Source organism: Cornus florida, unplaced genomic scaffold, assembly GCF_030987335.1.
Source record: "Cornus florida cultivar Cherokee Brave unplaced genomic scaffold, ASM3098733v1 CherokeeBrave_3.0.0_Hap2_Chr04, whole genome shotgun sequence".
In the NCBI taxonomy this organism is placed as follows: domain Eukaryota; kingdom Viridiplantae; phylum Streptophyta; class Magnoliopsida; order Cornales; family Cornaceae; genus Cornus; species Cornus florida.
In genome coordinates, this window is record NW_026775574.1 from 97,463,730 (window position 1) to 97,483,625 (window position 19,896).

Genomic DNA, 19,896 nt, shown 5'->3' on the forward strand with positions numbered 1-19,896 from the left:
CAAAAATATCATTTTGATGCTTTTGATTTTGGCTTCAATTTTGGAAGCGCTTCGGTATTATTCAACTGACAGCAAGCGAGACCAAACATGGGACCAAACATGTTTCGTGCTTTTATTTTACTACAGTATACTAGTAAGAGCAAAAAACATGAAGCAAAAGTAATAAGTATTAGCCGAACAGGCTCCAAGTTAGCAATCGATTCCTCACTGAAATAAGTGTTAACCCTACTGAAATTTTTCTTGGGTGCCAGACTCTTGTAAAGATCAACATCGCTCTTATGCATTTAATTTATTTAGCAGAAGCTGGTTTTTTTTTTTTTTTTTTTTTTTTTTTATCTCTAACAAATTAGGGGGCTCGAAACACAGACACGCTTGCTCAAAGGAGAGCTAAACACTCAACCAAGTAGGGTTGACAATTCGTGTTCATAGCTAATAAACGTGTTATGTCAATATAAAGATATTTCACTAAATAGCTTAATCCAAATACAACCTATTTAATATTCGTATCAAGAATCTTTAACACTAACCCGACTTTTTTGTTATAATACTCAATTAAACAATAAATATTAAAAAAATATAAGTTTCAATCCAACCAAATTACTAAATAATCTATAATATATAAAAGAGTAAATCATAAAACATAAATTTAGATAATTATTTTAAAACTTAAATATAAATTTATTTATAATATATATAATTAAATAAATTACACAAATTAAATCATCTCCACTCAAGTACGGCATAATTAATTAAAAAAATAATCATATAAAGTCAAACGTCAGGACAACCGTCGAAATGGTCTATCATTAAAGTGCCCACAAGTGTTACGAATTTGACAACATAACACGCAAGACTTAGCTAATTTGGCCCAGTCAAGCCCAAAATAGATACCACATCAATGTCAACATAGAAATGACGAAATTAATGAAAGTAACAACTCTCCAGACGGAGAAAACAAAAAAATAATAAGTAACAAACAACACTAAATTTTCCAAAATAACTCTTTCTTCATCTGTTACATTGGCCGCAAAGTTGGACAAATCACCAAATATACAAGTACACATGTACTTACCTATAGACATCAAGGATTGAACATGGGTAGCTATTTATGTTTGGTATTTATTATTTATTTAAATATATTTAGGAGAAAAGCAAATTTGTTAATTTCTGTTTTATTTATACCTCTAGGCTAAATTTATAAACACCAAAATGTCATTTATGTTATTTGTGTTTAGCTTTTTACCGTAGCAGATGCTTCTTTGCCTGTTATTCCAGTTCGGGTTTGCCGTTCGCAAGTTTATACATATTTGTTTTGTTTATTGTGTTGGATTTTTAAAAAGTAATTTAAGGTTGACAAACATATTTTTTTTGTTTATTGTTTTTAAAGTCAGTTGAACATTTTTCTATTATCAAATAATGTATCTGTTTATTAATAAACAAAAGTTACACATAAACACTGATTATGTTTGTGCATAAGCGATAAACAATAAACAAAAATTATTACCAAATGGAGCCATGATTAATCATGGCTGCAAAATTTAATAAAACTTTATTAAATTAAATATAAAATTGAAAATGCAACACCGATATTTTAAAAATATAATATTTTCAATTTAATGTTGTATTTTTCATTTGATGATGTTACATTATGAATTTAATTGTGTTACATTTTTAATTAATCATGTTACATTCTCAATTTAATTATGCTAGATGTTTGATTTAATTTGTATATAACATAGTACACAAAAATAATAATAATAATAATAATAATAATAACAATATAAATCGATTCCAGAAAAAAGAGTTGAATAAGTCACGAAATCGATGACTGAGTTATTAATGAAAGCGAAAGAAGTCAACCGAGCTCATTCAAAATAAAAAAAAAATAAAAAAATTGTTAGAATGAAGCTGAGTTGTCATATCGTATTTAATGCATTTATAGAACTGATCCATTCAATTTGTACCACTCAGGATTGTGATTGATGGACTCTGAAGTAATGGTGGTATAATTCAGATGGCCACGTGGACCGATGCATACACACATCTAGAATCAATTTAATAGAATTAGAGGTTATGAAGAACTTGTTACCTTAATATTCCACATAAGTAATTTTTTTAGTACGCTTCTTGTGGTCGGACAATGGAACTCAACTTTTTACAGATATGGAAGAACACGATGCTATGGAGAAATCAATTATTAAGATTTTGGAAGTATGGTGCGGGTTGATTTTTCACTTGTTATCGAGTCAAGTGAGTTGCAGCTTGTAAATTCAATTCAAAATATTCAGTAGATTTTTGGAGTTACGTCACTCTAGCGACACCGCAATCCTTTGTCAAACACATTTTATTTGTAATATAAATTTATGGTAATCTGACCAATATCCTTTTTATTAAGAAATGCAACTTAAATGATAAATAAATTTAGCTTGTTTTTGTTTCTGGAGGCATAACGACCGTTGGTAGGAATTTGGGAAATAAATTATTGAAGCCTCAGTTTTTAATCGCACTTCTGATTTTAATAGTACGTATATTGTGGAGTCTATACACCTATTCCAAAAGGAAAAAAAAAATTGGAAATTTGTGTGGGATTTTTTTTTTGTAATATAGTACGTAATTATAAACAATACTACGTATATAGAGTATGGTCAACAGTTGAATCCATATTCGGCTGCTGGCCACCTTTTTGTCGGCCGTCGGGTATGGCCCAACAAGTTCAATGTACATCCTCTCCCTTATTTAACACTGTACTTAATAAGAAAGGGTGGAAAAAAAGAAAAAAAAAAAAAAAAAAAACAACAACAACAACAAAAAATATAAATGATGCAATTAAATAAGCAACATATCACTCACAAACACAAACCAAAAAATATATATATAAAACAAATAATATAGTAATGCAAGACTAATTAAAGTTTTTAACTAAAAAAAAAAAGACTAATTAAAGCTTCGTTCTATTAAAATTCATATAGTTATAAATCAAAGGGTGGAGTCAGTAATTTGATTTCCGTAACATAAATAATATAATAACCTTTTTTTAATTTTTTCTAAATTACATGACAATTAACGGTGCAACAAGACAGTAAATAAAAAAATAGAGGTACAATAATCATGATTCTTATTTTTTTTTTCGTCCAAAAAACTATTGTAAGGAAAAATAAAAAAAATATAGAATACAAACATTATAAGATGGCAGTAATAAAATTAAAGTTTTAAAAAGAGATAAACGAAGAAGAAAAAGAAGATAAAAAGTAAAAGAAAAATGAGAGATTTTGAAGGAGAAAAAAAAAGAAAAAGATTTGATTGAAAAGGGGGGAATATACATTTCTTTTGAAAGGAATTAATAAAGGAAATTAAAAGAAGAAAAAGGAGTAAAAGCGACAAAAAAAAAAAAAAAAGAAAAGAAAAAAAGAAAAGAAAAGAAATTTTAGGCGGCTTAAAATTTACATATATATATATATAATGCATAAATGTAAAAATTTATAATTTGTACTTCTGTTATGAGACTTAATTGGCTCCATGCTTGATAAGTCATTCATATATGTATTCATTCGTACGAAATACATACTTTTCAATACATGCAATACCTATTAAAGCCCCGGTAGCCCAGCAAACCAAAGCTGATCGACCTAATTATTCAGCACCGAGGCAAACCGCATACAACTACAAGGGTTTGAATACTGAAACCCTAACATGAATTATGAATCACCCTCTTGAGTGAGCTTTTACAAGACCTGAACAAGAACATTCGGAATTGGACCAGGAGATGATGATAAAGACTTGAAGAGTCAGATTAGAATGAAAAAATCCTAAAATTATCTTGCAAGTGCTCAAATTTAGATTGTAGATACATCTATATACATTTATATATATGAATAATGAATTTGTATATGAAATTGTACATATTAAATCTATATTTCAAATATAAATATAGATTTGCATACTTTAAGTTTCAGTTACTTTCAATTTGGGATTTTTTCGTTTTTTTTTTGGGAGAATTGAAACTTAGGCTTTCAAATCTCGGAGTGTTATGTTGTGTGTAAACTGTGTAGTTATATCTTTAAAATTTCATTTTCTCATTAAAATTTATTTTTGTAGCGGCCATTTTTGTGTCATTGCAACTTCGAAGAGTGTCCAGAGACATTAATTTTCTTATTATGCTGATAAGGTGATACCCAGAGCAGGCCCTCCTCTTTCTTCCATTTCTGACCCAGTTCTTCCCACCGAGAAAGAAGAACCCATTTCCCAAATTTCTTCAGACGTGGAAACTCAATCCTAATTTTTTTCATTTTATGACCCAGTTCTTCCCACTGACAAGGTAGGAATTTTCTGACCCCAAGATGAAAAATTTCTAATCTTTAGCCCGCCCCACTTTAGAATCTCAGCTCCGCCCCTATTAAAGGAAAATGGATCATTGCTGCTTGTACTCGTAAGAATCCATGCAATACATATTCAAAATATATACATTTCATTTTTTGGAAAATCAATATCTCAAAGACTCTCTTTATACACTCCACAAATCACACACTCATATGACCATAATCTGAGAGTAACCAAACGGCGGGTGGGGAGATAACGGCGATAAGGGAGGAAATGTAAAGCTACCGTTTACGTTTTGATCCCAATCGGCCGTCCAACAAGACGGCGTTAACGGATTACTATTGTCAGATTCCGGCAACCGTTCCTTCTTCAACGGCTTCTGCTCCGCCTCCACTTCCACGTCTCTCTGTCTTTTCCGGTCGCCGTCCACGGCGGCGATTGTGTCAGACGACTTCCCGACCTCGAGCGGAAAGTTGACAATAGCTTTGCTTCCACGCATCTTGAATGCGGCTCTGTCGTAAGCTTTGGCGGCTTCAATGGCGGTGTCGAATGTCCCGAGCCAAACCCTGGATCCGCGACGGTTCGGATCTCGGATCTCCGCCGCGAACTTGCCCCACGGCCTTCGTCGGACTCCTCTGTAATGTAACCTCTCCTCTGTGCTCATAGGTTTCTTTACAGACACCACTGACGATAGCTGAGTCGACTCGGTGAGTTCCAAAACCTCAATTTTCTTCACCGGAGGCACATCGATCTTCAACGGCGGCCTGCGAAGGTTGAACCTCGAGTGCCAATTCGATTCAAGTTCCACATTTTGCGACTTTGGATTCGTGAGATCCATTATTTGAGGTTTCGATTCGAATTCAAAAAAATCGTTTTGAATTTGCTCAAAAGTGAACGAATTGGGAATAAAATCGGATAGATCAGTGGTGTTAACTTCGTCACAGCTTGAGGTCTGTGAACAGAGTGATTCAGATACAGAGCTCGAAAGATCAAAATTAGCACTATTGGTGCAATCCTGATAAGAGAATATCGGGCTAGAGTCGATTGAATCGGAGACGAAGCTCGGACTCTCAACCGGAGAGAATTCATCGAGGAGGCATTGTCTGATGAATTCCAGAGCTGAGATTTCGTCAGGTGTCGCCATTATCAAAGTTCTCCAAGTTTTCGATAACAAATGTAGAGAGAGAAAGAGTAGAGTAAGCTGTAGACTGAAGCTGAATTGTTCCTAAAGAGAGAGAGAAATCAGTTGAAGTAATCTAGAGAGAGAGTTTGAAACTGGAGGTCTGAGAGTGGAAGAAAGATTAGAAACGTATTTATAGAGAGAGAGTGGAAGTACGAAAAGAGAGAGAAACTTCCTCCCAGGGCAAAGCTAGTAGATGAGGTGTAGATTTTAATTACCACCGTCTGATCATCCTTGAGATTTGTAAATCTGAAGTCAAAATTTCAGATGATTGGCATTCAAAAGAACTTTATTTGTCACGCTGTGTTTGTCGATTTAAATAATCGATACTGTTGATGTACAATGTATTTTGAAGATACTTCCAAACAGTGCGCATTAGTATAAAAATGATAATAGTATTATATATACATGTCACCATTGTATACAGGGAATCACTTTTGTTTTTATAAAAAAAAAATGAGTAATGTTGAAAAGGTCAAAAATTATTCATAGAAAAATCTAAAGTGAGTTTCACTAAAATCATATTGAAAAAGTATATTTGTGTAGAATTGATATTTAAAATTTTTTTTCTTTCTTTCAATTTTATGTTGCTAAGCATTTGGAGGAGGTATCAATCACTGATGGTCATTTCGGTACAAAACAATGGCAGTGTCAAGGGATGAAAGAGTTGGTTAAGGTTCCACTTATAAGGAGAAGTTTGCACGTCTTGAATTTAAACTCCTTCGATTTGTGACATTATAACTTAGTTACGTATCTGGAAAATATTTAAGTACTATTGTATTAGGTAACATGCACCAAAAAAGAGTAAAACTTTGCCAAAATTTGATTTTATTTTGAATAATTATGAACATGAAGTTCTCTTTCATTGTAAAAGAGTAGAGTTTTTAATTCAAAAATTAAAAAAAAATTAAAGTAAATGATAGTTCGTATATTATGTATTTTATCCATTTAACACTATAAAAGCATCAGTGAAATTGGAAGATGCTGGTATGTATTTAGAAGTTAGAAGCCAAAGAAGTCTCTCACTTTAATGCTCGTATACTTTTCCACAAGTTACCATCCGAGACTCAGCTGATTTGGCCTAGTCAAGCTCAAAATGTGACGACCCCATAAACATCAACATGGAAGTCAAATTGGCCAAATTAAACAAACATTAAATTAAACGTCCAAACACAACTCTTCATTCAATTCGAATATTATTTGCAAAGTCGGACGAATCTACTAATGTATAAAATACCCTTTCCACGCAAGCGCGTGCACAAAAATATAAAAATGCAAAATAATTACGAAGTGCTTCAAGGTGTTACGTCCTTAATATAATAATAATATAATAATATTATATATTTGATTTAATGTTGTTGTACTCTAATGGCCCAGTCGACCACTCAAAATACGTACCAAGTCACCCTTAAACAGTTAAACTATAGTTCAGGTTTCCTTTTCTCAAGTTTTTGCAAATCAGAACAAGAATTAGAATGGACCAATGCAATTCAAACTATTACTCAAATCACTTACACATAATTATTCATACATCTAAATTCAAAGTATAAACAAAGAGTAAAGATATATATATATTTTTTACAGAGAAGTATCTCACACTTTAAGGGTGTAACTAATTCATCTTAGGATAATAAAGAGTAATGATATGGTATCCTATAATTGGACAAATCCAATTAATTTTATGTGAGTTAAAACTGATGTTATTGTGACCTCATCAATATTAATAATGGCTTAAATCATAAAACTCCTAATATTATCATTTTTTTATCATTAAATCGCAACTTATTTGTAAAAATCTTAATAGTATTACAAAGTTATCTTATTACTCCAATTCTGTCAATGAACCGCTTGTTCAATAACTAAAGTACCTTATGATATACCACTTTATTTTTTTTTTTTTTTAAATTATATTTTATAAATTACAACATTATCATCTTGCATGAAACAAATAAAAATAAAAAGACTAGGGCTAAAATTATAAAATCCCCACTACTTTAAATTTTTTATCATAAAACTTCAATCTGTTTCTAAAAACCCCCCAATACTATTACAAAGTTATCACATTACCCCAATTATGTTAGTTTGGGCGTTAAAGTACTCACTTGCATTGACAAAATATTTTTAGTGACAAAATCACCCTTGGAAAAACATGTAACAACCATGTGTTGTTACACTTTTTGCTATTTCAAAAATGCCCTTAACCATGTAAAATAATAGAAGCCGTTGTTTACTCATTCAATGAAAAGATTGAATTTTAATGTTTGAATTAAAATTTTAAATAATTTATGACTGAAGGCATTAAAAGAAAATTTTTAAAAAATTATTTTAAAAATTTATCATCAAATTATGCATTTCCTTTTTTAACACAGACGAGGCCTTTTAATTTATTTATTTTTTAGAAATACAATAAATCTAACATTAGAAATCTTCTTCCAATTGAGTTTTGAATCAATCGTTTTTTTAATTATTTGTACCATTTTTCAAAATAAGAATTAAACTTTTGTAATTAGAATTACATTCAAATTTTAGTGGTTATCCAAAATCTATTAGTTTTCCGTTTAAACATATTTGAAAAAAAATAGTAGCTATCCTAATTGTTGTCAATTTTTATATTTAAATTGTGTAGTAATTAGGCAATTTTTTTAAGTGTGAAAATGATTTAATTTTTCAAAAATATAAATAAATAATGATATTTTAATGACTTATTTAGTTTTTTGTTTACCAAATTATGAATTCTACAAAAGATTTCTCTATTTAACTTGAATTAAATTATAATATTTGCCTAATTTGTAAAATATCAAATTTTCCTTTTTTTATATAAAGTGGTATATCATAAGGGCAATTTAGTCATTTAACAAGCCCTTAACTGTCCATTGACAGAATTGGGGCAATGTGATAATTTTGTAATAATGTTGGAGTTTTTAGAAATAGGTTGGAGTTTTACAATAATAAATTGAAAGTAGTTGAGGTTTTATGATTTTAGCCCAAATAAAAATTGATAGCACATGGTTGACACATGTTCTTGCAGGGATAGTTTTGTCACTAAAATTTGATTGTTCAATGCATGCGAAGACCACGCGCTAGGTTAACATCCCAAACTAACATAATTGGAACAAAGTGATGATTTTGTAATACTGTTAGAACGTTTGCAAAGTTTTATGATAAAAAATTATAATATTGAGGGTTTTATTAATTAGACAATTCGACCTGATTTATGTTATTAATGTCATCGATTCCTCACATAAATTAGGTCAAATTATCTTAAAATAATTGTTCACATTAATAACATTTGATCCAAAATCTTTAATCCAGCAATCTAAAAACTTCATGTAAAGTTTGTTGTCATCTTTATATCATCATGTCTTGTGAAAAGAGATGCACATGAACGCAAAGTGTTTAATTATATGCTACATAATATAATGGGATTCTTACTATTTCAAGAAATTAAAATACATCACATCTGCACTTATAATGTTGTTAAATTTGTGATTACTGACATTTCGATTAATATTTCAAACCATTTCATCAAATGATTAGGAAAAGAAAGAAAGAATCGAATTAACATTCAAATATACACTCCATTTTTTCGGAAAATCAATATCTCGTTGCCTCTCTTTATGTACACTCCATAATTCAAATGCTCATATTACCATAAGCTGAGGATAACCAAACGGCGGGTGGGGAGATAACGGCGTTAAAGGAGGAAAGGTAAAGCTACCGTTGACATTTTGATCCCAAACGCACGTCCAATTAGACGGCGTTAGCGGACTAATTTGGTCAGATTCCGGCGATCGTTCCTTCTTCAACGGCTTGTGCTCCGCCTCTGCTTGGTCGTCTCTCTGTCTTTTCCGGCCTCCATCCACGGCGGCGACTGTTTCACACCACTTCCCGACCTCGAGTGGAAAGTTGAGAATAGCTTTGCTTCCACGCAGCTTGAATGCGGCTCTATCGTAAGCTTTGCCAGCTTCAATGGCGGTGTCAAACGTGCCGAGCCAAACCCTGGATCCGCGACGGTTAGGATCTCGGATCTCTGCCGAGAACTTGCCCCACGGCCTTCTCCGGACCCCTCTGTAATGTGCCCTCTCCTCTGTATTCAATGGTTTCTTTACAGACACCACTGTCGATGGCAGAGTCGACTCGGCCAATTCCACAACCTCAAATTTCTTCACCTGAGGCACATCGATCTCCAATGATGGTTTGCGATCGTTGAATCTCAACTCAAAATCCGATTCAAAGTCCAAAAGTTGCGACTTTGGACTCGTGAGATCGATTATTTGATGTTTCGATTCGAATTCAAAGAAATATTTTTCAATTTGATCGAAAGTGATCGAATTGGGGATAAAATCGAATAAATCACTGGTACCAACTTCATCACAGCTTGAGGTCTGTGAACAGAGTGATTCAGATACAGAGCTCGAAAGATCAAAATTAGGGCTACTGGTGCGATCCTGATTGGAGAAAATCGAGCTAAAGTCGATCGAGTCGGAGACGAAGCTCGAACTGTCGACGGGAGAGAATTCGCCGAGAAGGTGTTCTCTGATGAATTCAAGAGCTGAGATTTCTTCGTGTGTCGCCATTGTCAAAGATCTCAAAGTTTCAGATAAGAAATGTGGAGAGAGAAATAGTAGAGTGAGTTGTAGACTGAAGCTGAATTGTTCCGAAAACTAGAGAGAGAGAGTTTGAAATGGGAGAGGTCTGAGAGTGGAAGGAGGAGTGGAAAGGTATATATAGAGAGAGAAAGAGAGAGAGAGGATTGTGTCTTTTCGGAGGATGGTCGTTCGATGCTAGAAGGAAGGTTCGTCTCCTGGCAAAGTTTCGATCACCTGTAGTTGAGGGGTAGTTATTCCATTGAATTTTAACCGTTGGATAATACTCTAGATTTGAAATTTTTCATAGACGTTTGGAACTCAAAATAACTTTTATTAGTCACGTTGTGTTTCTTTGATTTAAATACGGAGTAATCTATAATGTATACAATAATGTATTTCGATGATACTTCCAAACAGTGCACGTTTGGATAACACGATATAGTATATTATATATACAGATCACCATGACACCACGTGTGTGAGCGTATTTATTTATTAGTATTACTTTTTTTTTTTTTTTTTTTAAGTACTTTATTATTTTGAACCAAAGTTTTAAGAAAGTTGTTTACAATAGTCTCTTCATGTTCTTTATTATTTATATACTAATCATATTTATGTAATGGACATAATTTTGAATTTGTAAAAATTAGAAGATGAATTAGTAGTTAGTATTTTCTTTCTTACTAGCTTCAAAATTGAATGATCTTGCCATTATCTAATAGCCTAAAGCGCTCTGAGTCTCTGACAGTCTCTTCTTCGTACTTGGCATCCTTCAAATTCAAAGAGTGCATTATATTTTTTTGGTGAAATATTAGCTCGGTATTTCTTGTTTTCAATATTACAATTAAATCTAAAAAAGCATAAGTTGGCATTGATGTATGTATGTACCTATTTTTTCGATAATGGTTGAATCGTCAAAGTATTTGGGATATTTCACTAAAACAATATGAAGAATGCAAATAGTGGATTGAGGGAGAGAAAACTAGCTTAGTCTGAGGACTGAAACAATGGTAGAGAAGACCTAGTCTGGAGTATGTGGTCTGAGCCGTGAAATTCTTATCCTCCTTTCTTTTTTCGTTACTTCCTTTTTATATCCTTAAGTCATTCAGGTGGTATTCGTTGGGCTCCCGATTAGATGGGTCAGGGCCCATATCCCTTTATGGATCATGTTGCCTTAATCCCTATTGTTTCAGTTCTGCCGCTAAGTATACGCTTCTCCTTGAATGACCCAAATGGGGCTAGCTGTAAAGGTGCTAATTTTTTATCCTTCATTTCAAAGTCCCTTTAGTATTCCCTCTGGCCCCGAAAAGTCCTACCATTACTCTTCATTTGCTCCTTTTACTTAGGAGCGTGGTTTGGTCAAATCAGGGTTCTGGGCCTGTCAATTGACAATTTGTGACTTGGCTGGATCGAGATTCAAGGTCCGTCGATCGATAATTTGTGGCTTGATCGGATTGAGATTCAAGACCCGTCAATTGATAATTTGTGATTTAATCGGATTGAGATTCATTAATTAATATAGTATAGTAAGAGAAACGAAATGTAGAAAAATTAACTGAACAAGTCACGAAAAGACTATTATTGAAAGTGAATGAAATGACCACCACGATTTGAATATTTGCTTATTCAAATGAAAAATTCTTAGAATGGAACTGAAATTTCATACGTATTTAATGGATTAAAGGATTGATCTTTTCAACCTGGACTTAGGAGTCTGATTGATGGACTACGAAGTAATGGTGGATTAATTCAAATGGCCCAGTCAACGACTCAACATACTACCAAGTCACCCTTAAACAGTAAAACTATAGGTCAGGTTTCCTTTTCTTCAAATTGTAAAGTTTTTGCAAATCAGAACAAGAATTAGAATGGACCAATGCAATTCAAACTATTAGTCAAATCACTTTCACATAATTATCCATATATTAAATTCAAAGTATAAAGAGTAATGATTTTTTTCTTTTTATAGAGAAGTATCTCACATCGCACGGATGTAACTAATTTACTTTAGGAAAATAAAGAATAATGATAGAGTATCTTATAATTGAACAAATCCAATTAATTTTATATGAGTTAAAAATGATGTTATTGTGACCACATTAATATTAATAAGGGCTTAAATCATAAAACTCTCAATACTATTATTTTTTTATCATAAAATTCCAATTTATTTGTAAAAATCCTAAGAGCATTACAAAATCATCACTTTGTCCCAATTCAGTCAATGACCGATAAAGGCTTGTTAAATTACTAAAGTCCCCTTATGATATACCACTTTATTTATAAAAACAAAAATTCATATCTTACAAATTACAACATTATCTTCTTACACAAAACAAATAAAAATAAAAAGGTTTGGGCTAAAATCATAAAACCCTCAATAATTTCAATTTTTGATTATAAAATTACAATCTGTTTCTACAAAACCCCAATACTATTACAAAGTTATCACATTGTCCCAATTCTGTCAGTTTGGGGCATTAAAGTACTCACTTGCATTGACTAAATATTTTTAGTGACAGAATTACCCCTACAAAAACATATGTCGAGCATGTGCTGTTACATTTTTTTTGTTATTTCAAAATTGCCCTTAAGCATATTGAATAATAGAAGCGACTCTTTACTCATCCACTGAAAAGATTGAATTTTAATGTTTGAATTAAAATTTTAAATAATTTATGACCGGAGGCATTAAAAGAATATATAAAAAATTTACCATCAAATTACGCATTTTCTTTTTAAACACAGATGATGTCTTTTAATTAATTTATTTTTTAGGCATACAATAAATCTAAATTGGAAATCTTCTTCCAATTGAGTTTTGAATCAATCGTTTTTTTTTTTTTTTTTTATATCATTTTTCAAAATAAGAATTAAAATTTTGTAATTAGAATTTTATTCAAAATTTAGTGGTTATCCAAAAAGTATTAGTTTGCCATATAAACGTATTTGAAAAAAATTATTAGCTATCCTAATTGTTGTTAATTTTTATATTTAAATTATGTAGTAATTAGTCAATTTCTTTGAAGTGTGAAAATGATTCAATTTTTCAAAAATATAAAATATATAATGATATTTTAATGACTTATTTAGTGTTTTTGTTTACCTATGAATTCTACAAAAGATTTTTTTATTTAACTTGAACTAAATTATAATATTTGCCTAATTTGTAAAATATCGATTTTTCCTTTTTTAAATAAAGCAGTATATCAAAAGGGTAATTTAGTCATTTAACAAGCCTTTAACGGTTCATTGACATAATTGGGGTAACTTTGTAATAGTGTTGAAGTTTTTAGAAACATGTTGAAGTTTTATGATAAAAAATTGAAATTAATGGGATTTTTATGATTTTAGTCCAAATAAAAATTGACAGCAGTTGACACATGTTCTTACAGGGGTAGTTTTGTCACATTGTGCACATTAATAATTGTGATGAAGAAGTATAAGCAAGACATAATCAAAGTATTTGATCTAAAATCTGTAATCCAACTATCTAAAAACTTCATGTATAAGTTTGTTGTCATCTTAGCATTTGGGACAGTAGACAAAGTAGATAATATTTGCGAAAAGTAGAGAGAGAGAGGGGCGGTGTGCAGCTTACAATCAATGCGCTTTTTGTGGCCTCCACATGAGATTGTCTATTGCCTTCTTTGCAGATAGAATATTGTTTGGAGAACCGCCATTCAGTTTTTTGAATCTAAATTATAATTGGATTGCGGTGGTAATTCGAAATTATGAGATTGGTTGAAATGGGGGTTATAGAATGGAGGTTGAGGATCCATAGAGATGAATGTTTAAAAAAAAATATTGAGAGAGGAATTATTGAAGATGAAATTTAGTATTTATAGGCTAAAAATATAACTGTTTTATTACCGTTTGAATGTAATTGACCGTTTGGAAGTAATTGAGCCATTGAAGTTGCCTTTTGTTTTTTTGCCTTCTACTAGATTCTTTAAACAAAGAAAAAAAAAGATGGATTATTCTCCAAAAGCAACTCTATTCGTGGATAATGGTATAAATAGTGAGTGTAGGTCCCACAAAAAAAACAATCTATTTCTTTCACCATATCGCCCCTTTCTCTCTCTAAATTGACACATTATCACTCTACATTTACTGGGCCTGGATGCTCTTAGCTATAGCCAGTGGATAGCCCACCTTTGGAATTTAAGTTTTGAATTAAATTAATTTAATAATAAATAGATAATGAGATATTGATATTGCATACAGTAAAACAATTTTCATTAAAAAAAATAGAATACCATGTAATTATTTTTGATTAAATAATGGTTATTTGGTACTCTACTTTAAAAATAAATAAATAGACAAGGTGTATGATACATACCCAATGCTCTTATATCATCATCTTTTAAAAATAAATAAATAGACAAGATGTATGATACATACCCGATGCTCTTATATCATCATCTTTTATTTTTTTTTATTTTTGAAAGGTAAACATCTTGATGTATTGTGAAAAGACATGCAGATGAACACGGTGTTTAATTATATGCTACATGGAATAATGGGATTCTTAGTATTCCATGAAATTAAAATACATCACGTCTGCACGTACGATGTGGCTAAATTTGTGATTGCTGACATTTCAATTAATATTTCAAACCAATTCATAGATGAGGAGGCCCTGGATGACATGGGCCAGGTCCGACTCGCAAAACACAACCTTCAGTCCGAACAGCTGGGTCAGCCCATAAAAAGACACTGCCATATGGGCCGAGCGGGAGTAAGCCCATCAAGAGTGACCAGGGCTTACTGAGGAATAGGCCCAGGTCCAGCAATTAGTAAATATCTTGTAAATATCTTGTAAATATCTATAAATAGGAGTTGGAATGAAGAGGAGGAGGATCTTGATTCGGGTTGAGGTGTAAGAATTCTAGAGAGAGAAAGAATAGAAGGAGTTTCTTGCATCTTCAATTGGCGCCGTCTGTGGGAAACGCATAAAAGTTTGGTTGATCAATGAGGAGGATCGAATGGATTCAAACCAATTCGGTTGATCGAGACTCGATCTTGCGGATTTGAATCCAGATCTGAGCGATTGTGACCTACTCTGGAGGAATTACGATTCTTGAAGCTTTGGCAGGAGTGACTTCAGATCTACGCAACCGCGAGTTGCTCGATTGTGACAGGATCTGACGGATTTAGAGTCCAGGCAATTCAGATCTTGTAAACAGTGAGCATAATTCGGAGAATTAGAAGCCAGATCTAAAAATTCCTACTCACGAAGCTTAGATCTACTCGCGAGCTTGAGATTAATGCCTTTACTCCGTTCGGGAATAATGATAGGTGAAAGCTCCAATCCGATGGAGGCTGTCCAGCAAACAAAGCTTGAAGAGTTGATGAATTTGATTGAAGCTCTCAGAAAAGAAAATGCAGAATTGAAAGCTGGATTGCAGCATCGGCAAATACCCGCAGTCTCGCATCCGCTTCCGGTCGGAGAAGGAGGTGTTCCATCTAGTATCGCGCATCAAGGCGATCAGAACGAGAACAATCAGTCAGCTCACCACCGTGATGAAAGGATGATGGACAATTCGCCGCCAAATGTTCGTCGAGTTGAAGATCACGAAGGCTCGACTCACGTTGATCCGCAGCGGGAAAGGTTTGACCGAGAGGAAGTGATGGAGGTAGATCGCCGTCGAGTAGCGTCGCCTTGGCAGAGAGAGTTCATAGAGGAACGGTCGTTCGATCCGTCTTACCGGCCCTCCATGGTTACTGTCACTCATCACGGTTCGGAGGGCAGAACCGTAACTCACAGAGCTACCGCCGGACTCCAGAGAGAGAATGAAGCTCTCCGATCCGCAGCTCGGACGGTGGATTCACCATTCACCGACGAGATCTTGAATGCGCCGCATCCAAGGAAGTTTGCTATGCCAGTCTTTATTCTGTTTGACGGAACAACCGATCCGATCGATCATGTGTATCATATCCAGTTGAAAATGGCCCTGAACACGGAAAACGACTCTTTAATGTGCAAATGCTTCCCTACAAGTTTGGCCGGACCGGCGCTCAGCTGGTTCAAAAACTTGCCTAGGAGCTCCATTGGCAGTTTCAGGGACCTGTGCGATCGGTTCATAAGCCAGTACTACGGGAACAAACGCCCGCCGAAGGACATCTCGAGCCTGTTCACGATGCGGCAACACAAGGATGAACGGCTCCAGGCCTTTCTTACCAGGTTTAATCTCACTAAGAGTATGGTAATCGAATGCCATCCTACTACGGCAGTTCAAGCCTTCAAGTTAGCCATGACACGCGGAACTCCGTTTCACACCAGTCTGGTAGTGAATACGCCAGCTACCATGGACGAACTCAATGAGAGAGCCGATGGCTTTGTGCGCCTCGAAGAAGAGGAGGCAGCTAATGCTCGGACAACGTCGCTTGTGTCGACCGAGGAAAAGTCCAAGGCAAAGATCAGGCAGAAGCAGGCTCAGCCGCAACGTCAGACCACTTGGAAGGCCGAAAAAAGGTCCAGGGAGGAAGAGTTGATTACTCCGCTGAAGGTCACTCTGGCGAGGTTATATCAGGAGAACAAGGACAAGTTTCATCCACCACTGCCAATTAGACAACCCCTCGAACAGAGGGATCAAACTAAACATTGTGCTTTTCATTCTGATTTCGGACATCAGACTAACGAATGCAGGAACCTGAGGAGGCAAGTGGAGATGTTGATAGCTAGAGGGGAGTTTGCGAGTTATGTTCAAGGCTCGGCGATGGAGCAGAATCGACCAGTGGAACAAATAAAAAGGAGTCATAAACAAAGCTCCCACAATTCGCAACCAGTTCGTATAATCAATGCTATCCATGGTCGACCCGAGCCTAGTGAAGAGCCAGATGAGCTGCTACGGGTGCGCCTGCGGCAGGCACAGATGAAGAAAAGGGTCGGCAATGTGACCACTCTACACCAACAGAGCCCGTCAATGCAGATAAAGTTCGACTGGACAGACCTGCAGCGTGTCCAACTGCCTCATGACGACCCGTTGGTAGTCAGTTTGACAGTGGCAGAGTGCTTGGTGCGCAGAGTTCTGATCGATCCTGGGAGCAGTGCGAATGTTATGCCAAGGGACACATTTGACAGGCTCGACATTAAACCAGAGAGGCTCAAGCCCACCGGAAATCCCTTATTAGGGTTCGATGGGAAGAGGGTGGAACCCGTCGGGATGGTGGAAGTAGAAGTTCAAGCTGCAGAGCGAGCTCTTATGGAAACTTTTGTGGTTGTGGAAATTCACCCCTCGTATAATCTCCTGATGGGAAGAGGATGGATTCACAGAGTCCGAGGTGTACCCTCAACTCTGCATCAGGTCATGAGGTGCCTCGGGCCCGATGGAGATAAAGTGATAGACATTCGGGGGGATCAGGTCGCAGCCAAAGAGTGTTATTCCGTCACACTAAAGCATGCAGGGAAGGGAAAGGCGCCCGTCCGGTCGACAAGCCCCAGATAGCAATTACAGGAACCTCCACTCGAGCAGAATAGGGTGGAGGAGTCAGCCGACTTGACCGAGGAGCCCCTTCTGGATGTGCAGATCGATCAGTCCAGGCCAGAACGAACTACCAGAGTGGGTATAAGACTGACCAGAGAAGAGCAGCAAGAGCTAGTGGATTTCTTATCCCACAATGTCGACGTATTTGCATGGAGTCATCTCGACATGCCTGGAATTAGTCCTTCCGTCTCCTGTCATTCCCTGAATGTCAATCCTAATTTCAAACCAGTGAAACAGAAGCAGCGAAGATTTGCTCCAGAACGTAATCAGATCATAACGGAAGAAGTTGATAGGCTGCTTGATGCGGGATTTATCAGAGAGGTGCACTACCCTGAGTGGTTGTCCAACGTCGTTGTGGTGCAGAAGAAAAATGGGAAATGGCGCGTATGCATTGATTTCACCAATTTAAACAAAGCCTGCCCGAAGGACAGTTTCCCGTTGCCTAAGATTGATCAAATGGTGGATGCCACCACGGGGTATGAGCGTTTAACCTTTCTGGACGCATATTCAGGTTATAATCAGATTCCTATGGACCCCGCAGATGAAGAAAAAACTTCTTTTGTCACCGAGCGAGGAACGTACTGCTACAAGGTTATGCCTTTTGGATTAAAGAATGCGGGAGCAACTTATCAACGACTTGTCAGCAAAGTTTTTAAGAATCAAATGGGTAAGATTGTCGAAGCCTATATTGATGACATGGTGGTGAAAAGCAGAAAAAAGGATGATCATCTGAAGCATCTGCAAGATGTATTTGATGTACTAAAGCGATATGGGATGAGGCTCAATCCGACCAAGTGCTCGTTCGGTGTGAGTTCCGGGCAGTTCCTGGGACACGTGGTCAACCGCAGGGGCATCGAAGTTAGCCCCGCTCAAGCAGAGGCTTTGATTAAGAATGCCGAGCCAAAGACGATCAGAGAGGTGCAAGCCCTAACAGGACGAATAGCTGCATTAAGTCGATTTATTTCAAAGTTGTCAGACCACTGCAAACCATTCTTTGACACGATTCGGAGCCATGGAAGGCAGGTCTGGGGGGATGAGCAACGACAGGCATTGACTCATTTGAAGCAATATATGCAGAATCCGCCAGTCCTGTCAGCCCCAGAACCGGAAGAAAAGTTATTTCTATATCTTGGAGTATCTGGTGTCGCGACGAGTGCCGTTCTGATTCGTTGCAAGGAAGGGGTGCAATACCCAGTATTTTATGTAAGCAAGACACTGATGGAGGCAGAAAAAAGATACTCAAAGGCCGAACGGGTGGTACTTGCACTTGTAAATGCAAAAAGAAAGTTAAGGCATTATTTTGAATCCCACCCCATAGCTGTTCTAACAACTTTCCCAATCAGAACGCTCATGCACAAGCCAGAGCTCTCGGGCAGAATGACAAAGTGGGCCATAGAGTTGAGTTCATTTGACATAACGTACGAGCCGAGAACAGCTATTAAAGGGCAAGCGGTGGCCGATTTCCTACTAGAATGTGATGCCGAAGATACGGAAGAGGACATTAGAAGCGGCTCTTGGAAACTTTTTGTGGATGGCTCCTCTAACCCGACGGGGGCTGGGATTGGGATCAAACTGCAAACCCCAGAAGGTACTTCCTTGAGCCAAGCACTCAGACTTGAGTTCCGAGCCACCAATAATGAAGCGGAATACGAGGCGTTGCTAAATGGATTAAAGTTGGCCAAAGAGCTACAGATCAAAAGTTTGACAGTGTATAGTGACTCGCAGCTGATTGTTCGGCAGGTAAATGGTGAGTACGCAACCAAGGATGACATGATGGGGGCATATCGTTCTGCCGTTCTGCGTAGAGCCAAGGACTTTGCAAAGATTGAATTCATACAGTTGCCGAGGGAACAGAATGCAGATGCAGACCGTTTAGCATGCAGTGCTTCAAGTTGTGGTGAAACATTGGCGAGGGTGATTCCAGTGGGAATAGTGACCCAGCCGTCCATTTTCGAAGAACCGATGGTCTCGGACCCTTGGCAAGTCAACGTCATACCGTATGAACCGAGTTGGATTGACCCAATCATTACCTATATTCGAGATGGCGTTTTGCCTATGCAAAGGGATGAAGCTAGGAAACTCAAAAAGAATGCTGCCAAGTACGCCATCGTGCGGAACCAGCTGTACAGAAGGTCCTATTCTGGCCCGTACTTGAAATGTGTCACCCCCGCGGAATCGCAGCAGGTATTGCGAGCTATTCATGAGGGTGTGTGTGGCAATCATTCTGGGGGAAGATCGTTAGCGCATAAAGCAATGACACAAGGGTATTTTTGGCCAAACATGTCAAGAGATGCGGAGGAGTTCTCTCGAAGGTGCGATA

At 36.0% G+C, this 19,896-nt stretch overlaps 2 protein-coding genes across 2 annotated transcripts; both read right to left on the reverse strand.

Annotated features, from left to right (window-relative positions):
• Nucleotides 1–4,432: 4,432 nt before the first annotated feature.
• On the reverse strand, nucleotides 4,433–5,461 carry LOC132305451 (ethylene-responsive transcription factor 5-like). The gene has a single exon (XM_059803091.1). The coding sequence runs from the start codon at nucleotides 5,459–5,461 to the stop codon at nucleotides 4,526–4,528; it is 936 nt and encodes a 311-aa protein (XP_059659074.1). The 3' UTR covers nucleotides 4,433–4,525.
• A 3,569-nt stretch (nucleotides 5,462–9,030) lies between these two features.
• Nucleotides 9,031–10,254, reverse strand: LOC132302365 (ethylene-responsive transcription factor 5-like). Its single transcript, XM_059799203.1, has one exon. It carries the CDS (start codon nucleotides 10,072–10,074, stop codon nucleotides 9,139–9,141), a length of 936 nt encoding a protein of 311 aa, XP_059655186.1. The 5' UTR covers nucleotides 10,075–10,254; the 3' UTR covers nucleotides 9,031–9,138.
• Between the last annotated feature and the right edge of the window lie 9,642 nt (nucleotides 10,255–19,896).